At 43.5% G+C, this 16,636-nt stretch overlaps 1 protein-coding gene across 1 annotated transcript in view; it reads right to left on the bottom strand.

Moving 5' to 3' along the window:
- Positions 1 to 418: 418 nt before the first annotated feature.
- ZCWPW1 (zinc finger CW-type and PWWP domain containing 1) overlaps positions 419 to 16,636 on the bottom strand; it is a 35,888-nt gene continuing 19,670 nt past the window's right edge. Inside the window, exons 11-17 of the mRNA XM_059155525.1 lie at positions 15,942 to 16,046; positions 14,914 to 14,997; positions 14,223 to 14,289; positions 13,714 to 13,817; positions 2,509 to 2,569; positions 1,856 to 1,990; positions 419 to 906 (exon numbers count right to left, since the gene is read on the bottom strand). Coding sequence (XP_059011508.1) covers positions 599 to 906; positions 1,856 to 1,990; positions 2,509 to 2,569; positions 13,714 to 13,817; positions 14,223 to 14,289; positions 14,914 to 14,997; positions 15,942 to 16,046 — 864 coding nt within the window. The 3' untranslated portion in view covers positions 419 to 598. The remainder of the gene's footprint in view (positions 907 to 1,855; positions 1,991 to 2,508; positions 2,570 to 13,713; positions 13,818 to 14,222; positions 14,290 to 14,913; positions 14,998 to 15,941; positions 16,047 to 16,636) is intronic.

Here is a 16,636-nt window from a genome sequence, read left to right on the forward strand (position 1 = left end):
AGTACTGGAGTTGGGTGACTGCCTCGGGGCGGGACACAATAAACCCAGACGCTGGTAGCCAGCCCAGAAGCCAGGGGCTGCCCCTCCTCTGCCCATTCCCCTTCCCCTCCGATCAGAACGAGCACGCACTTGCCAAGTGCACCACCTCATTTAGGCGCCTCCAACAAGCTGTGCCCAGACTGGATGCGCTCACCCGAACCGTGAACAGGACCACAGGGGTTAGCGCTTTTCTCCAGGCCACGCGCCTAGTAAGTGGCTGAGCCGGGGTCTGAACCCAGACCTGCCCTCCCCGACGACGGCCTTCTCCCAGGACTCAGGTGTCCCGGCCTTCCCTGATCCCTCAGACTGTGCCAGCCTCCCACAGACACAGGGACGTGCCCCGGGAGCGGAGGGGAGGGAGGGAAGCTCGGGGTTAGAGACCAGCTGCAGAGAGCAGGAACCTGTTTTATTAACACGGGAACTGCACAGCTAGGACTTCGGCCAGTTGACCTGTAGCGGGTCACCAAGCCCCACACTTAACTCAGGGACCCTCTGAGGGGCGCCCCCTGCTGCCGGCACGGAAGGGGCGAGAGAGCAGCAGGGAGCCAGGTGCACACAGCTATTCCTCGAAGAAGGCCAAGGTGAAGTCCCCGGCGGCATCTCCACACCACGGCTCCTCCAGCTGCTCTGGCTCTGTCCCAACATCTTCCAGGAACTGCTCCAGGTCCAGGTCACTGGAGGCGTCATCATCAGGGGTGACACTTCCAGCCTCCTGAGGACACTTCCGGCCTTCCTTCCCCACCACGGGACAGGCCCCACGATGAGCTGGTGGGGTCAGGTCCTTTGGTACCATTCTAGCTTCTTGGTCCTCAGACAAACTGGTTCCTGAGGCTTTGCTTTGAGGAGCTTTAAATTTTTTCTTAAGGCCTGGATGAAAAAGTGATGAAACTGAGAGTCCTATTAGGCCATTGTGAGATTTTACAAGTCAAACTCCTAAATTCCTATTTCCATAAAGGTTTCTGGTAAAGTTCTCAATAGAAAGAAAATGGGCTTTGGTGTTAGAACGACCTGGATTCAAGCCATGGATCCAGACATATGCTAGTCATGAGTCTTGAGCAAATTTTAAACCCTTATCTCTAAAATGGCAACTGTCCACCCATAGAGATATGGAAAGAATTAAAGGGAACCAGCAAGGAGTATCTACCTAGCCAGCTCACAGCAATACTCAACAAATGTCAGGTCCCCCCTCCTCACCATTGTCCTGTCCTTAGATCAAATCCATCAATAACCATTATGTTTCTACAGGGTGTGCTACACTCTCCAATCTGGGATGCCTAATTTTTTTTTTTTTTTAAGATTTTATTCCTTTGAGGGGCGCCTGGGTGGCTCAGTGGGTTGAAGCCTCTGCCTTCGGCTCAGGTCATGATCCCAGGGTCCTGGGATCGAGCCCCGTGTCGGGCTCTCTGCTTGGCGGGGAGCCTGCTTCCCTTCCTCTCTCTCTGCCTGCCTCTCTGCCTGCTTGTGATCTCTGTCTATCAAATGAATAAATAAAATCTTTTAAAAAAAAAAAAGATTTTATTCCTTTGAGAGAGAGACAGACAGACAGAGCACAAGCAGGGAGAGGGAGAAGCAGACACCCGGCTGAGCTGAAGATCACCACCACCCCCAGGACCTGCAGATCATGACCTGAGCTGAAGGCAGATGCTTAACTTCGGAGTCACCCAGGCGCCCCTAATTTTTGTTCTTTTTAAAAGTAGTGAGAAACTATGATCCAGGAAGTTAAAAGTTCCAGTTAAAGGGTTAAGAATGATCCAGGAAGGGGAGACACAGATTTGCACCTCATCCCCCGTAGCTCTGCCCAGGCTCTGAGCCTTACCTGGCTGGTCAGGCTCTGACTTCCCATGCCCTTCTTTCCTTCCTATTATGGATACAGGAGGAGCTGCAGATTCATTTCCCAGAGATCTCTTCATCGTCTTCTTTTGCAGGGTCCCATCTCGTCCATTTGCTAGGCCTGCGTCACCCCACCCCAACCATGAAGGATATTCGTTTATTTCCCTCCAAATGACAGCTCAGCAAGGGTCCATAGACTCCCCTCCGTCTCTGCCTGCGTCCTCTGCTCATTCTCAATCAAGGGCATTCTCTTGGTTCCCTCCTTTTCCCCAAATATTTCTCTCTCTCTCTCTCTTTCTCTGTCTCTCACTCACTCTCTCCAACTGCCCCCCTTCTTTTTTGGTCTTGGACCTTCTTCACCTTGTGTTTTTCCTCATAGCCTCCTTCCTCCAGGAAGTCATCCTGCCTGGCTAAGAATTTAAGACATTCATTCCACCTTTAACCTAAGACTTTATAATCAGAACAGAGAAGCAAGGAGGCTACAGCTTCCCTGATGACACTAATAGGAATCTTGACCATTTTTGCAGATTTTAGAGCTGAGACAATCAGTAAGATCCAGTGACCTGCAGGCCCCTCCCACTGTCTGCTTCTGCTCTGCCTCAATGGTACCATGTGTCTGTTCCCAGCTGGCTTGCTTACCTCTTGCCTTGGGTTTTTTGGTCTGAATTTTGGCTGGCTTGGGACTGGGCAAAGTTGGGTCCTAAGAATGGGAGAGAAAAATAAGAAAAGATAAATGAAGTCATACAATTAGTGTTTTTAATAGAGTGAGATGCTATGGAAATGATGAGTGGTTAGGGGAGTCAAATTGAGTCCTGTAGCTTGATCCTGTTTAAATCAATGACAACAAAGACAAAACTGTTCTCCTTTCCATTCTGTTTGGTATCGGTCAGTACAAAGCTTTATAGAGAAAGAAATAAAGTTAGGCCACAAACATGATAAAAAAAACTATTAAAAATCAAATCAATGACTACACTCTTTAAGTGTTAATCACTTCATAGTACATATGGATTTCAAATAATAATGTTGTACCCCTGAAACCTATACAGTGTTATAGGCTAATTTTGCCTCAACAAAAAAATAATTAAAAAGAAAACCCTCTTTCAGGACTTCCAGTTTCCAGTTCTACCTGTAAGAGGTTTAGAAGTCATCACTCTAACAACAAGTAAAAAAACTGAACAGATTGAAAAATCAACAACTCTTTTTATTTTGATCAAAGAGAGAACGGAGTGCCTGGGTTAAGCCTCTGTCTTTGGTTCAGGGTCCTGGGCTCGAGCCCCGCATCAGGCTCTTTGCTCAGCAGGGAGCCTGCTTCCCCCCCTCTCTCTGCTTGCTTGTGCTCTCTCTGTCAAATAAAGAAATAAAATCTTAAAAAAAAAAAAAAAGAGGGAAGGACACAGGGCCACCAAACCGCTGTCCTGAAGAGACAAGAAGCAAATGCAGGAAGTCATATCTTACCAGGGCACAGATTCAGAAGCAGAAGAACCAGCACTTCTCACAAGAGCCAGTTCCAGGGCAGAAAAACCTCAACAGTACTAAATAAATTGTTCCGTGCAGACAAGTATGGGAGTTAAAAACACCAGAGTTGCCCAGTCTTACAGTGGCTTCCAGACCTTTGTGGGTTTGACCTCCAGGAGTCTGACCATGCTGTCACAGAAAATACCAGAGAAAAGTCCCGTCATGCTTCTGGCAGAAGGAAGAGCAAAGGCAACATTTCGAAATATAGGCGAGCACTCTATTCTTCTGAAAAAGGCCTTTTCTCAGGAAAAACTAGTTAACCACAGCCTAATCTACCGAGATATTATCAGAGACTGACTGTCCAGAGAAATATTTAACCCCTGCCACTCTAGCCATCCTGTCCCACCTAATGGGGGGGAAACACTAAGAAACACCACGAAGTTCACAGTCCAGAGCATGGGTTCATTTAAAGACATGAGATCTAGGCTTGGCTGGCTGGTTCAGTTAGAAGTGGATACAACTCTTGATCTCAGGGTTATGAGTTCAAGCCCCACACTGAATGTAGAGATTACTTAAATAAGTAAAATGTTTTTAAAAAGAAAAAAGACATGAGACATAGTAGTAGGACCACAGAACACATCCCCTCCCCTGACCTTACCATCACACTACTAAAGGCATATTTAGGGATACCTGGGTAGCTCAGTTTGTTGGGCGTCTGACCCTTGATTTCAGCTTGGGTCATGATCTCAGGGTTGTGGGATAAAGCCCGACTCAAACTTCACATTCAGCAGAGAGTCTGCTTAAGATTCTCTCTCCCCCTGCCCCTTCCCCCACTGGTGATCTTCTCCTCCTCCCCCCGCCAAAATAAATAAAGAAATCTAAAAATAAATAAATAAAGGCATATTTAACAATTTCTTTTACCTGGTATATTGTGTCTGGCAATCAATAAAAAACTACAAGATGCACCAAAAAGCAAAAAAAAAAAAAAAAGGGTGGAGGGCCTGCCTGGGTGGCTCAGTGGGTTAAAGCGTCTGCCTTCGGCTCAGGTCGTAATCTCAGGGTCCTGGGATTGAGCCCCGCATCCAGCTCTCTGCTCAGCGGGAAGCCTGCTTCTCCCTCATTCTCTGCCTGCCTCTCTGCCTACTTGTGATCTCTCTCTCTGTCAAATAAATAAATAAAATCTTTTTTTAAAAACCCACAATTTGAACAGACAGAACAAATATCAAAACAGGACATGGCATGGAATTATCAGATTGGAATGAAATCAAAGATGATTGTCGGGAGCCAGTACAGGAGGCCTACTATAAGAGCTGTAAGGGACTGAATATGATTGGCTGTTCATTTAGGTCCACTCACGCGGGAGGTGCATGAGCACTGCGGTGATTGGCTAGGCGGGCTAAGCTGCCAGTGTATATATGCTTGAATGTACTTGTAGAGGGGCGGGCCCACCGGGAGCCAGGCCCCGCGGAGCCGCGCTGGCCGGAGGGGGCCGCAGCCCGGACCATGGCGGCGGGCGCCCAGGGGCGGCGCGTGGCCGGCGGCGGCGGCGGCGGCACCCGAGCGGGGCGACGGGAGCTGCGTGTTGTGCTGCGCCAGAGGGGGAAGAAGATAAAAAGAAGCCATTAAAGAAGTTTGCCTCCACGCGTGTCTCCGTGTGGTTCTTGCGGGCCAAAAGCGACAAGTGGTGCCGAAACCCGGGAACTCGTGCAGAAGAGACACGAGAAGTTAGGCAACGATCAGGTAAGGAGTGCACCTATTTCTGTCTAGTGACAGGGAAAGTTCCTCAAGTCAAGGACGAGCGTAGAAAGCTTTCCGGGATGGGAAACGAGATGGCTGCAAAGTTCCTAGGATAAGGATGAGAGTAAAGCTTTCCGGTATGGGAAACGAGATGGCTACATATAAAATGCTGGGGCCGCTTTCTGATATCCTTAAGGCAATTGGTACTCCTTTAAAAAATAAAACAGCTCGTTTGTTTTTGAGAGAAGTGGGACAAACGGCTCCCTGGTTTTTGGAAAGGAGCAGAGAAGGGAAATCGCCCAAAAGCCAAAAGGTGAGCAAGATGCAAAAGGAGCTTGCAAAAAAAGGAGGAAAAGCTAAAGAAGGCTATGGCGCAGCTCAAAATGCAGGGGGAAGTTATGGTGCAGCTGAAATTAAAAGCGAAAGAAGGAGCTATGGCGCAGTTACAAACAGAGATGGAAGTGGTAGATAACTTAGATCTTATGCCCACGCGCCCAGCCCCAACAGCGCCACCTTACGAGGGGCCTCCTCCGTATAAACCTTGCTGCACCAAGGCCTGCTATTGTGCGAGCTGCACCGCACGAGTGGCTGCCATAGTAGCCTCTCAGGAGTTTGGGTAGGAACAGGATTCTCATTCAGCCCTAAAATCCCCACTTACTCTAACTCCACCTTTTTTGGCTATAATTATACCTACCAAGACCCGGCGCAAGGCGCGTCAGCTCACCTTCTAGATAGGTGGCTGCTCTGCAACGCTGCACAGGCATGTACAGGCTTGGAAAGCCTTCACTTTATTAATGGGTCTACATGGCGTAACTGTACGTACAACTATCACGTAGGCTCTCAATTTGAAACAAATGTTACTTACAATTGCACCTCAGCTAAGCACATAAATTACTCACCAATGCCCGTCTGTGTTAGAGCTCCCTTTCTCTTCATAGTTTTTAATGCTTCTACTATTAACAAGTCATCTAGTCTCTCTTGTGAGTCCCAGAATTGTCTGCTATCAGAATGTTGGAACGCCACGGTGGGAGACTCAGCAGTAATAGCCAAGATACCGATGTATATCCCATGCCAGTACAGGTGAACCCCGACAACCTGCCGGTGCTGCTTTGACATAAACGAGACTTTGGAATAACAGCAGCCATTATTGCAGCTATCGCAGCATCCGCAGCCGCTGCTACTGCTGCCGCGGTAGCGTTGACAACCTCAGTACAGACAGCAGCTGCGCTCAACAACGTCACAGGAATGGTTGCTGAAGCATTGGCTACGCAAGAACAAATTAACGGACATTTGCATGCTGGGATCCTTATTGTAAATCAAAGGGTTGATCTTGTATTGCACCTGTTAGTGAGTGAAAAAAAATGTTACAGCAATCTGTTTCGTTCCTCAAACAGTGGGCCGGACTTGGTGCCATGGCTGTTCTCTTAATCACAGCTAACATACTAATGTTACGTTGGGTGTATGGCCGTGTCCGTCGCAATCAACGACAATAACACCTCATGGTTCAAGCCATGATGGCTCTTGAAGCTGGTACCTCCCCCCAGATATGGCTAAGTATGCTAGATCGGTAGTCAAAGACAGGTAAGACTGATCCCACACCATAGCAACCTAAGACAGGAGCTCTTCGACCAGGGAGAGTACCCGATGACGGGTAAGCATGTGTGCTGAGGATTGGCAACCTAAGACAGGCACAATCTCAGCCATTATAAATAAATAAAAAAGGGGGAGATGTCAGGAGCCAGTACAGGAGGCCTACTATAAGAGCTGTAAGGGACTGAATATGATTGGCTGTTTATTTAGGTCCACTCACGCGGGAGGTGCATGAGCACTGCGGTGATTGGCTAGGCGGGCTAAGCTGCCGGTGTATATATGCTTGAATGTACTTGTAGAGGGGCGGGCCCGCCGGGAGCCAGGCCATGCCGAGCCACGCTGGCCGGAGGGGGCCGCAGCCCGGACCATGGCGGCGGGCGCTGAGGGGTGGCGCGCGGCCAGCGGCGGCACCCGAGCGGGGCGACAGGAGCTGCGTGCTGTGCTGCGCCAGAGGGGGAAGAAGATAAAAAGAAGCCATTAAAGAAGTTTGCCTCCACGCGTGTCTCCGTGTCGTTCTTGCGGGCCAAAAGCGACAGATGATTAAAATGTAAAGGGCTCTAATGGATAAAGTAGCATGCAAGAACAGATGGGCAATGTAAGCAGAAAGATAAAAATCCTAAGAAAGAATAGAAAGGAAGTGCTAGAGATCAAAAACACTGTAAGAGAAATGAAGAAAACGCCTTTGGTGGGCTTACTAGTGGACTGAATCCCTGAGCTTGAGGTTATCTCAACAGAAACCTTCAAAGCTGAAAAGCAAAGGGAAAAAAAAAAGACTGAAAAGAAAAAAAAGAACGTCATATCCAAGAATTGTGGGACAGCTGTAAAACGTGTAATGTATGCACAATGGGGATACCAGAAGGAGAAGGAAAAAAGAAAGAAACCCAAGAAAGGCAATAATGACTGAGAAGTTTCTCAAATTAATGTCAGACACCGAACTACAGATTCGGGAATCTTGGGGAACACCCAGAGGATAAATGCCAAACAGCCCCATGCAGGTGTGTTATTTTCAAACTATAGAAGATCAAAGATAAGGAAAAAGCCCTGAGGATTAAGGAGTATACTTGTGATGAGCACTGATGATGTATGAAGTGCTGAATCACTAGATAGTACACCTGAAACTAATATTACACTGTATGTTAACTACCTGGAATTTAATAACTTTTTAAAAAAGGGGAAAAAAAGAAAAAGAAAAAGCCTTGGAAGAAGCCAAAGAAAAAGAATACCTTACCTGATATGCTAAGGAAGGGGAGAAAATGGAATCCTATGAAATGCTCAGTTGAAGCCACTTGTGGGGTGGGGAGGGGCACCTGCATGGCCCAGTCGGTTAAGCATCCAACTCTTATGTTTTGGCTCAGGTCATGATCTCAAGGTCATGAGATCAAGCCCCAAGTCGGAGGCCACCCTGAGCATGTACCCTGCTTAAGATTCTCTCTCTCCCTCTCCCTCTGCCCTTCCCCACCACTTGCACACACACTGTCTCTCTCTCTCTCTCTCTCTCTCTCTCTAAAAACAAAACAAAACAAAACAAGACAAAAAACCATTTGAGGGGTGCCTGCCTGGCTCAGCTGGTAGAGCATGAGACTCCTGATCTTGGGGATTGTAAGTTCAAGACCCACACTGTGTGTAGAGATTAGTTAAAAAATAAAATCTTTTTTAAAGACCCAAACACTTGGCTGGAAAAGAATGAAAAACAAAAATGGACACAGAATATCAGGAAGGACATAGTTGAATTCAACAACAGTACCAATCAACTGGATATAAGTAACATCTACAAATTACTTTGTTATATTCAACAACAGCAGAATACATATTCTTCTCAAGCTCACATGGAGCATTCACCAAGACTGATCGCATTCTGAGCCATAAAACAAAACTTAAACAAAATTTAACATACTTAAAAGAATAGAAATCATAGTGTCTGCTCCCAAACCACAACAGAGTTAAACAAGAAATTAGTAACAGAAAGATAACTAAAAAGTCCCCAAATAATAAAGATTAAAAAACACACTTCTAAGTAACACATGGGTCAAAGAAGAAATCACAAGATACTGAACTAAAAGAAATGTAAAATATAAACTAAATGAAAAAGAAAACAATTTATTAAAATTTGTGGGACACAACAAAAGCAGTACTTAGAGGAAAATTTAGCACTGAACACATACATTAGAAAAGAAGAAAGACCTAGGGGTGCCGGGGTTGCTCAGTGGGTTGAGCCGCTGCTTTCGACTCAGGTCATGATCTCAGGGTCCTGGGATAGAGTCCAGCATCAGGCTCTCGGCTCAGCAGGGAGCCTGCTTCCCTCTCCCTCTCTTTCCGCCTGCCTCTCTGCCTACTTGTGATCTCTGTCAAATAAATAAATAAATAATACCTTTTTAAAAAATAAAAGAAGAAAGACCTAAAATCAGCAGTCTAAGTTTCAGTCTTTGGAAACTAGAAAAAGAAGAGTAAGTTAAATACAAAGTGAGCTGAAGAAAAGAAATAATAAGAATTGGAGCAGAAATTGATGAGGTTATGAGAACAGGAAATTCGTAGAGAAAATCAATGAAACAAAAAAGCTGATTCTTTAAAAAGATCAATAAAACTGACAAGCCTCTAGTCAAACTAAGAAAAAGAGAGAGAGGAAACAAATTAGTAATATTGGAAAATATACTAGAGTCCATGAACATTAAAAGTATAATAAAGGAATACTACAAATAATTCTATGCAAACAAATTTGATAACCAAGAGGAAATGGACCAATTCCTTAAAAGATATAATCTGTCTAAATTCACACAAGAAGAAACGGACAATCTGAATAGGTCCATATCTATTAACAAAATTGAATCAGTAACTAGTAGTCAACCTTCCAAGACAGACAGTACCAGACTTATGGGTTCACTGGTGAATTCCACCAAACATTTAGGGAAGAAATTGTGCCTATTCTCCATAACCTCTTTCAGAGAAAAGAAGCAGACAATATTTCCTAATTCTATGAGGCCACCATTACAAAACCAGACAAAGACATTACAAGAAAACCACAGAAAAATGTATCTCATGAAAAGAGATACAAAAATCCTCAACAAAATATTACTAAATTAAATCCAACAATGTACAAACAGAAGTATATACCGTGATCAAATGGGATTTATTCAATGCATGCAAGACTTCTCTGACATTTGAAAATCAATGAATGTAATCCATCACATTAGTGGGCTAATAAAGAAAAATCACATGATTATAACAATAGATACAGAAAAAGTGTTTGACAAAATCCAATACCCATTCATGGTCGAAACTCTCAGTAAACAAGGAGGAGAGGGTAACTTCCTCAACTTGACAAAGAACATCTACAAAAAAACTAAAATTGGGGGTGCCTCGGTGGCTTAGTGGGTTTAGCCTCTGCCTTCAGCTCAGGTCATGATCTCAGGGTCCTGGGATCAAGCCCTGTATAGGGCTCTCTGCTCAGTGGGGAGCCTGTTCCTCCCTTTCTCTCTGCCTGCCTCTCTGCCTACTTGTGATCTCTCTCTCTCTCTCTGTCAAATAAATAAATAAAATCTTAAAAAAAAAAAAACTAATATCATACTTAATGCTGAGAAACGAGAAGACTTCCCCCTAAGATCAGGAACAAAGGAAGGACGTTCCCTCTCCTCAATCCTTTTCAACACCATATTGGAAGTTCTAAGTAATGTAGTTAGACAAAAAGAAATAAAAGATACAGATATTGGGAAGAAATACGGTTGACCCTTAAACAATGCAGGGGTTAGGGATACTGACCCCTCACACAGTGGAAAATTTGTATATAACTTTTGACTCCCCCAAAACTTAACTATTAATAGCCTATTCTTGACTGGAAGCCTTACCAATAACACAGATGATTCACATGTATTTTGTACATTATATGTATTATATGCCATATTCTTACAATAAAGGTGGAGAAAAGAAAATATTCAAATCATAAGGAAGAGAAAATGTATTTACAATACTGCACTATATTTATGGGGGGAAAATCCACCTATAAGTGGAACCACATAGTTCAAACATATTCAAGGATCAACTGTAAAACTGTCTTTGTTTGTAGATAACATAATCACCAAATAGAAAAATCCAAGAGAATCATCAAAAACTCCAGAACTAACAAACATTAATAGTAGGCTGCATGTTCATATATAAAAGTCTGTCACTTTCTTATATACCAGCAATGAACAAGTGGAATTTGACATTAAAAACACAATACCACGGGGTGCCTGGGTGGCTCAGTGGGTTAAAGCCTCTGCCTTTGGCTCAGGTCATGATCCCAGGGTCCTGGAATCAAGCCCCGAATCGGGCTCTCTGCTAGCCAGGGAATCTGTTTCCTCCTCTCTCTCTCTCTCTCTGCCTACCTCTCTGCCTACTTGTGATCTCTGTCAAGCAAATAAATAAAAATTTAAAAAAAAAAACACACAATCCCACGTGTAGTAGCACCAAAAAATTTAAATACTTAGGTATAATTTTAACAAAATATGTGCAAGATCTATATGAGTAAAATTACAAAAATTCTCATTAATAAAATCGAAGAATTAAACAGATATTCCATGTTTGTGGATAGGAAAAGTTCATTATTATCAACAGTTAATGTCTCCCAGCCTGATAGAGTCAATGCAATTCCAAACAAAATCCTAGCAAGTTATTTTGTAGGTATCAACAAACTGATTCTACAATTATATGGAAAGGCAAAAGACCCAGAATAGCCAACACAATATTGAAGAAGGACAAAGCCGGAGGACTGACCCTAGCCAACTTTAAGACTTATTATAAAGCAACAGTAATCAAGACAATGTAGAATTGGCAAAAAAAAAAAAAAAAAAAAAAAAATGGGGGTCAATGAGACAGAATAGAGTGCCCCAAAATAGACCCACATAAAAACAGTCAGCTGATCTTTGACAAGAGAGCAAAGGCAATGACAGTCTTTTCAACAAATATGATTGAAAAACCGACATCCACATGCAAAAAAATGAACCTAGACATAGGCCTTATACCCTTCACAAAAATTTACTCAAAATGTATTATAGATCTAATGTAAAAAATGTAAAACTATAAAACTCCTGGAAAATAACATAGAAGAAAAGGTAGATAACCTTGGGTATGGCAATGACCTTTTATATACAACACCAAAGGCATGATCCAAGAAAGAAACAATTAACAGACTAACCTCATTAAAATTAAAAACGTCCGTTCTGCAAAAGACAATGGGAAGAGAATGAGGAAACCAGCCACCAACTGGGAGAAAATATTGGTGAAAGACACATTTGATTGAGGACTGTTATCTAAACACAAACAACTCATAAAACTCAACAATAAAGAAAATTACCCAATTAAATAAATGGACCAAACACTTTAGTGGGCACGTCAAAGAAGATATAGATATGGCCAATGGGATTATGAAAAGATGCTCCAGATCATATGTCATCAGGGAAATGCAAATTAAAACAACAATGAGGGGCACCTGAGTGGCTCAGTGGGTTAAAGCCTCTGCCTCCAGCTCAGGTCATGATCCCAGGGTCCTGGGATCGAGCCCCACATCGGGCTCTCTGCTCAGCGGGGAGCCTGCGTCCCACCCCCACCTCTGCCTGCCTCTCTGCCTACTTCTGATCTCTCTCAGTCAAAAAAAAAAAAAAATCTCATTCAGTGCTGATAGGAACGCAAAATGGTATAGTCACTTTGGAAGACAGTCTGTTCTTACAAAACTAAGCATCCTCTTACCATACAATCCAAGCAATCAAGCTCCTTGGTATTTACCCAAAGGAGCTGAAAGCTTATGTTCTCACAAAAACCTGTATGCAGCTGTTCATAGCAGCTTTATTCATAATTGTCCAAATTTGGAAGTAACGAAGATGTCTTTCAGTAAGTGAATGGATAAATAAATATGGCACATCCAGAAAATGGAAAAATTCAGAGGAAAAAAAAAAAGATACAAGCTATCCAACCATGAAAAGTCACAAAGGAAACTTAAATGTATATTTCTCAGAAACCAGTCTGAAAAGGATATACATGCATGATTCCAACCGTATGACATTCTTGAGAGGACAAAACTACTGAAACAATAAAAAGATCAGGTGTTGTCAGGGGTGGCAGGGAGAGGGGTGAGCACACAGGATTTTTAGGGCTGTGAAAATATTCTGTATGATGCTACAGTGATATACACATATTGTCTATATTTGTCCAAATCCACAGAATATAACAACTCCAAGACTGAACTCTAATGTAAACAATGGACTTCGGGTGATTACAATGTGCCAGTGTAGGTTCATCAACAAACAGACACACCACTCTGCGGGGAGTGTTGATAATGGGAAAGGCTATGCATGGGTGCAGGCAGGAGGCATACGGGAACTCCCTGTACTTTTCTCTCAATTTTGCTGGGAACCTAAAACCACCCTTTAAAAAAGTCTTTTTAAGTACTTTTTAAAAATCTGTATTTCAGGCTCGGGCGCCTGGGTGGCTCAGTGGGTTAAAGCATCCAACTCTTGGTTTTGGCTCAGGTCACGATCTCAGGGTCATGAGATCAAGTCCTGCATTGGGCTTGCACTCAGCAGGGGGTCTGCTTGGGATTCTCTCTCCCTCTCTTTCTGCCCCTCTGTCCCCCACACACACAGTCTCTCTTTCTCTCAAATAAAGAAATCTTAAAAAAAAATTTTTTTAATCTATATTTCATATGTTTAAAAAAAAAAGCATAAAGAGGCAAGTGAATGAATATTAAGCCACTTAAGATTAAGATTAAGGGTCCACACAAGGGAAGACAGACAGTGAAGAGAGGCAAACTGCTATTCTCTGAAATGGCTCCAAGAAGAAGCAAACCACTACATTAAGATCTGAGATGATCATCAAGAAATAAGTTCCTGGAAATGTGAGATATTAGAGAGAGTAACTGAGGAAAGAAGAGAGTCGCCTTCCCTGAAGACCCCTGAGAGATAAGACCAGCTAGTGAGCGCCACCCTAAGGTAGGCACAGGATGGTTCCCTACTAAATAGAAACCCGTGCCAACCAGATGTCCTACAGGAATCTCCTAAAAGCCCATCCTCAAGATCAAATCTTGATCAATCTTACTTTTTTCTCTTCCTCCTCCTCCAACTCCTCCGCCTCCAACTCTGAATCTTCCTCTTCTTTCCCCTGGCAGGAATCTGGGCTGCTAGCCCCAGAGAGCCTTAAGTCTAGAACAGGAATAGGAAGGGAAAGCTAAAGAACGGATCCAATAAATTAGATGATGAGTTAAAAGTACTAATCCCGGAGAAGCAGTCTTCTAACTCTGCCTTTCACGTCCCAGTGGTCTTTTTTCCATAAAACATGGCCCTAGAGTATCACGGCTCCACCTTTTCCAAAGTCCCATCACTCTTCAACATGCACCCTCCCTCCTCACTCCCTTTTTCCCTCCATTCCTCTTCCCCCATCCCTCTCTCCATCCACCCCCCCTGGACACTCGGTCAATGGCATTCATGGACAGCCTCCTATTAGAGAATCCAGAACTAGGTGGATGACATTAGATACAAAATAAAGGTTCAGTTGCTGCCCTCATGAAGGACCTCCCTCTCTAGTCCTCATCCTCCTACTGATCCTACCTTTTCCTTCCCCACTTCTGTCAGATCCATTATATCGGCTCCGGAAACCAAACAAATTAACCCGTTCCTAAGGGAACCAAGAAATAAAAGCTTCAACCACTAACTCCCCGGGAATGATTTTTGCCCTCTGCCTTTAAGACTTTAGTTATGGACTTTATATTCATATTCTATACCATTTTTATCTGAAGTTTGTGTTCTGTTTATCTCAATTTCTGTGAAGATCGACTATATAATATATTTTAATATTATCTTTACATTATTTTTATATTATGTTATATAATTATATGCTATATTATTATAATCTCTTTTTTCCACTTTTTTAAAGAATTCAGTCTGTCATTCTCCACCACACCCCCAAAGGCAGAATTTGAGGATAAACACTGACCCTGCATAAAAGAGAGGTTAAGACACATTCATCTGAGATCTAAAGTTAAATAGGGAGCTAGGATGCCTCCTACTACAAAATGTCTCTCTGTGGGATGAGAGAGGATCCTATTTGTCCAAGGGTAGGGGAAAGAATAAGTGATTTAAGGAGTCAAGGGAATCTGACCCGGGAAGCAAAGACTAATTCTAAGACTAAGACTGGATGATGGGGAAAAACAAGCCACTTTTCTGTAGTACAGAGTATATGGTTTGCTTTGTGTCCCAAGTCCCAAAGTGGAGCAGGTGTGTGGTCTGAACGTTCTCCCACCTGAATACTGATCTGTTCTGCCTCTTGAGCCATCGTCAGGGCTGCTCCCAGTTTCTGGTTGCAGTCCTTGTTCCTGCACTTTTTCTGAAACAGAAGAAGATTAAAGTCAGTGATGAATATTAAAGAAGTGACTCCAACATACTTCCACTCACCAGACAGGATCTTTAAACATGTTTATTTCCAGTTCCTGGTATTGATACGATACTCCTATTCTTAATATTTTGCGCTGAGAGACATAATCTCCCTTTATTTCCCCATAACAAACCTGTTATCAATTGCTAGCAATACAGTCAACCAATATTTTGGTGTCCTCTCCACAGTAAATCCCATGTACATTTGGAGAGGCAAGATTAAAGGAGCTCAAGTGATTCCACTGTTAAGCTTCTCACAAACTTCTTCAAATCCAGATGCTTGGTTTAATACTGCCTGATTTTTTAAGGCCCCCAGAGGGGCCGGACCTATGCTCATTTTAAAGGCTGGTTGAAACCAAAGAGCTTATAGGCAGGAAACATTATTTAGTTCATTCATTGGTTCTCAACCAGGGGAGATTTTTGCCTCCCAGAAGATATTTGGTGATGTCTAGAAACAATTTTTTATGGTGGTCACAACTGAGGCCAGGGGCAGGAGTATCCCTTGGCTAGATGTCAGAAGAGCCCAGGGATGCTGTTAAACATGCTAAAATATATAAGACAGGCCTCCACAACAAAGAATTATGGTACCAAGACTGAGAAATCCTGAGTTGGTATGTGCTCTCATTTCCGCCACACCTGACTGGACTAAACTGTAGAAAACTGGCCTCTTCAGGAAGACTCCCTGCCTGCAGGCAAGGAAGGAGACTAAGAAAAATCTTTATCCTGTTGCAACAATAGTAGAAAATAGAGTCCCTCGTGAATAACTTCACCCTTGCACACTTGATCAGACGTGGGACTTTCTCCCAACATAGCTGGAGAAAATCAGGTTAAATAAAGGTTAAATAAAGGACAGATCCAGTTTTCAGATTCCCTGTATTACCACCAAGGGTTGCTTACCATTCTGGCTAGCTCCAGGGACAGCTCCTGGAAGTTCTTCAGCATGTTGACTGGGATCCAGGCACGAGAGACTGTTTCTCCAAAAAATGTCACGTGGTATTTAGACTAAAATTTAAAAAAAAAAATTGGTTTTCTTATGGCCTCTAGTCCTTCTCCTTGCTTTGGGCCTCTAGCCAGAAAAGATGGTGGAAGAACTGAGGATTCATAAAAGGGAGGAGGTGCTGGTCCTCCTCTGATGCCATGAACCTGACCCAACTAGTCCACCTCAGTCTGCTGCTTCCAGCCTGACCTCAGAAACCCTAACCAAAGCACATTTATCAGAACCACAAATGTCCTAGTGATGGTTAAATATTTATTTTTTTATAAAGATTTTTATTTATTTGACAGAGAGAGACACAGCGAGAGAGGGAACACAAGCAGGGGGAGTAGGTGACAGAGAAGCAGGCTCCCCGCTGAGCAGCGAGCCTGATGCAGAGCTCGATCCCAGGACCCTGGGATCATGACCTGAGCCATAAGGCAGACGCTTAACAACTGAGCCCAGCAGGCACCCTAATGGTTAAATATTTAATTAGATACAAGTTTATTTCTACATGTGGGTAGTTATTTCTGTTTTTGTCACTCTAGGTAAGTGTCTATTTCTGCTGATGTCTGCTGGCTATGTCTAACTCTGTACACCTGATAGGACGGATTTGCTC

This window comes from Mustela lutreola, chromosome 17 (genome assembly GCF_030435805.1).
Source record: "Mustela lutreola isolate mMusLut2 chromosome 17, mMusLut2.pri, whole genome shotgun sequence".
Classification (NCBI taxonomy): Eukaryota; Metazoa; Chordata; class Mammalia; order Carnivora; family Mustelidae; genus Mustela; species Mustela lutreola.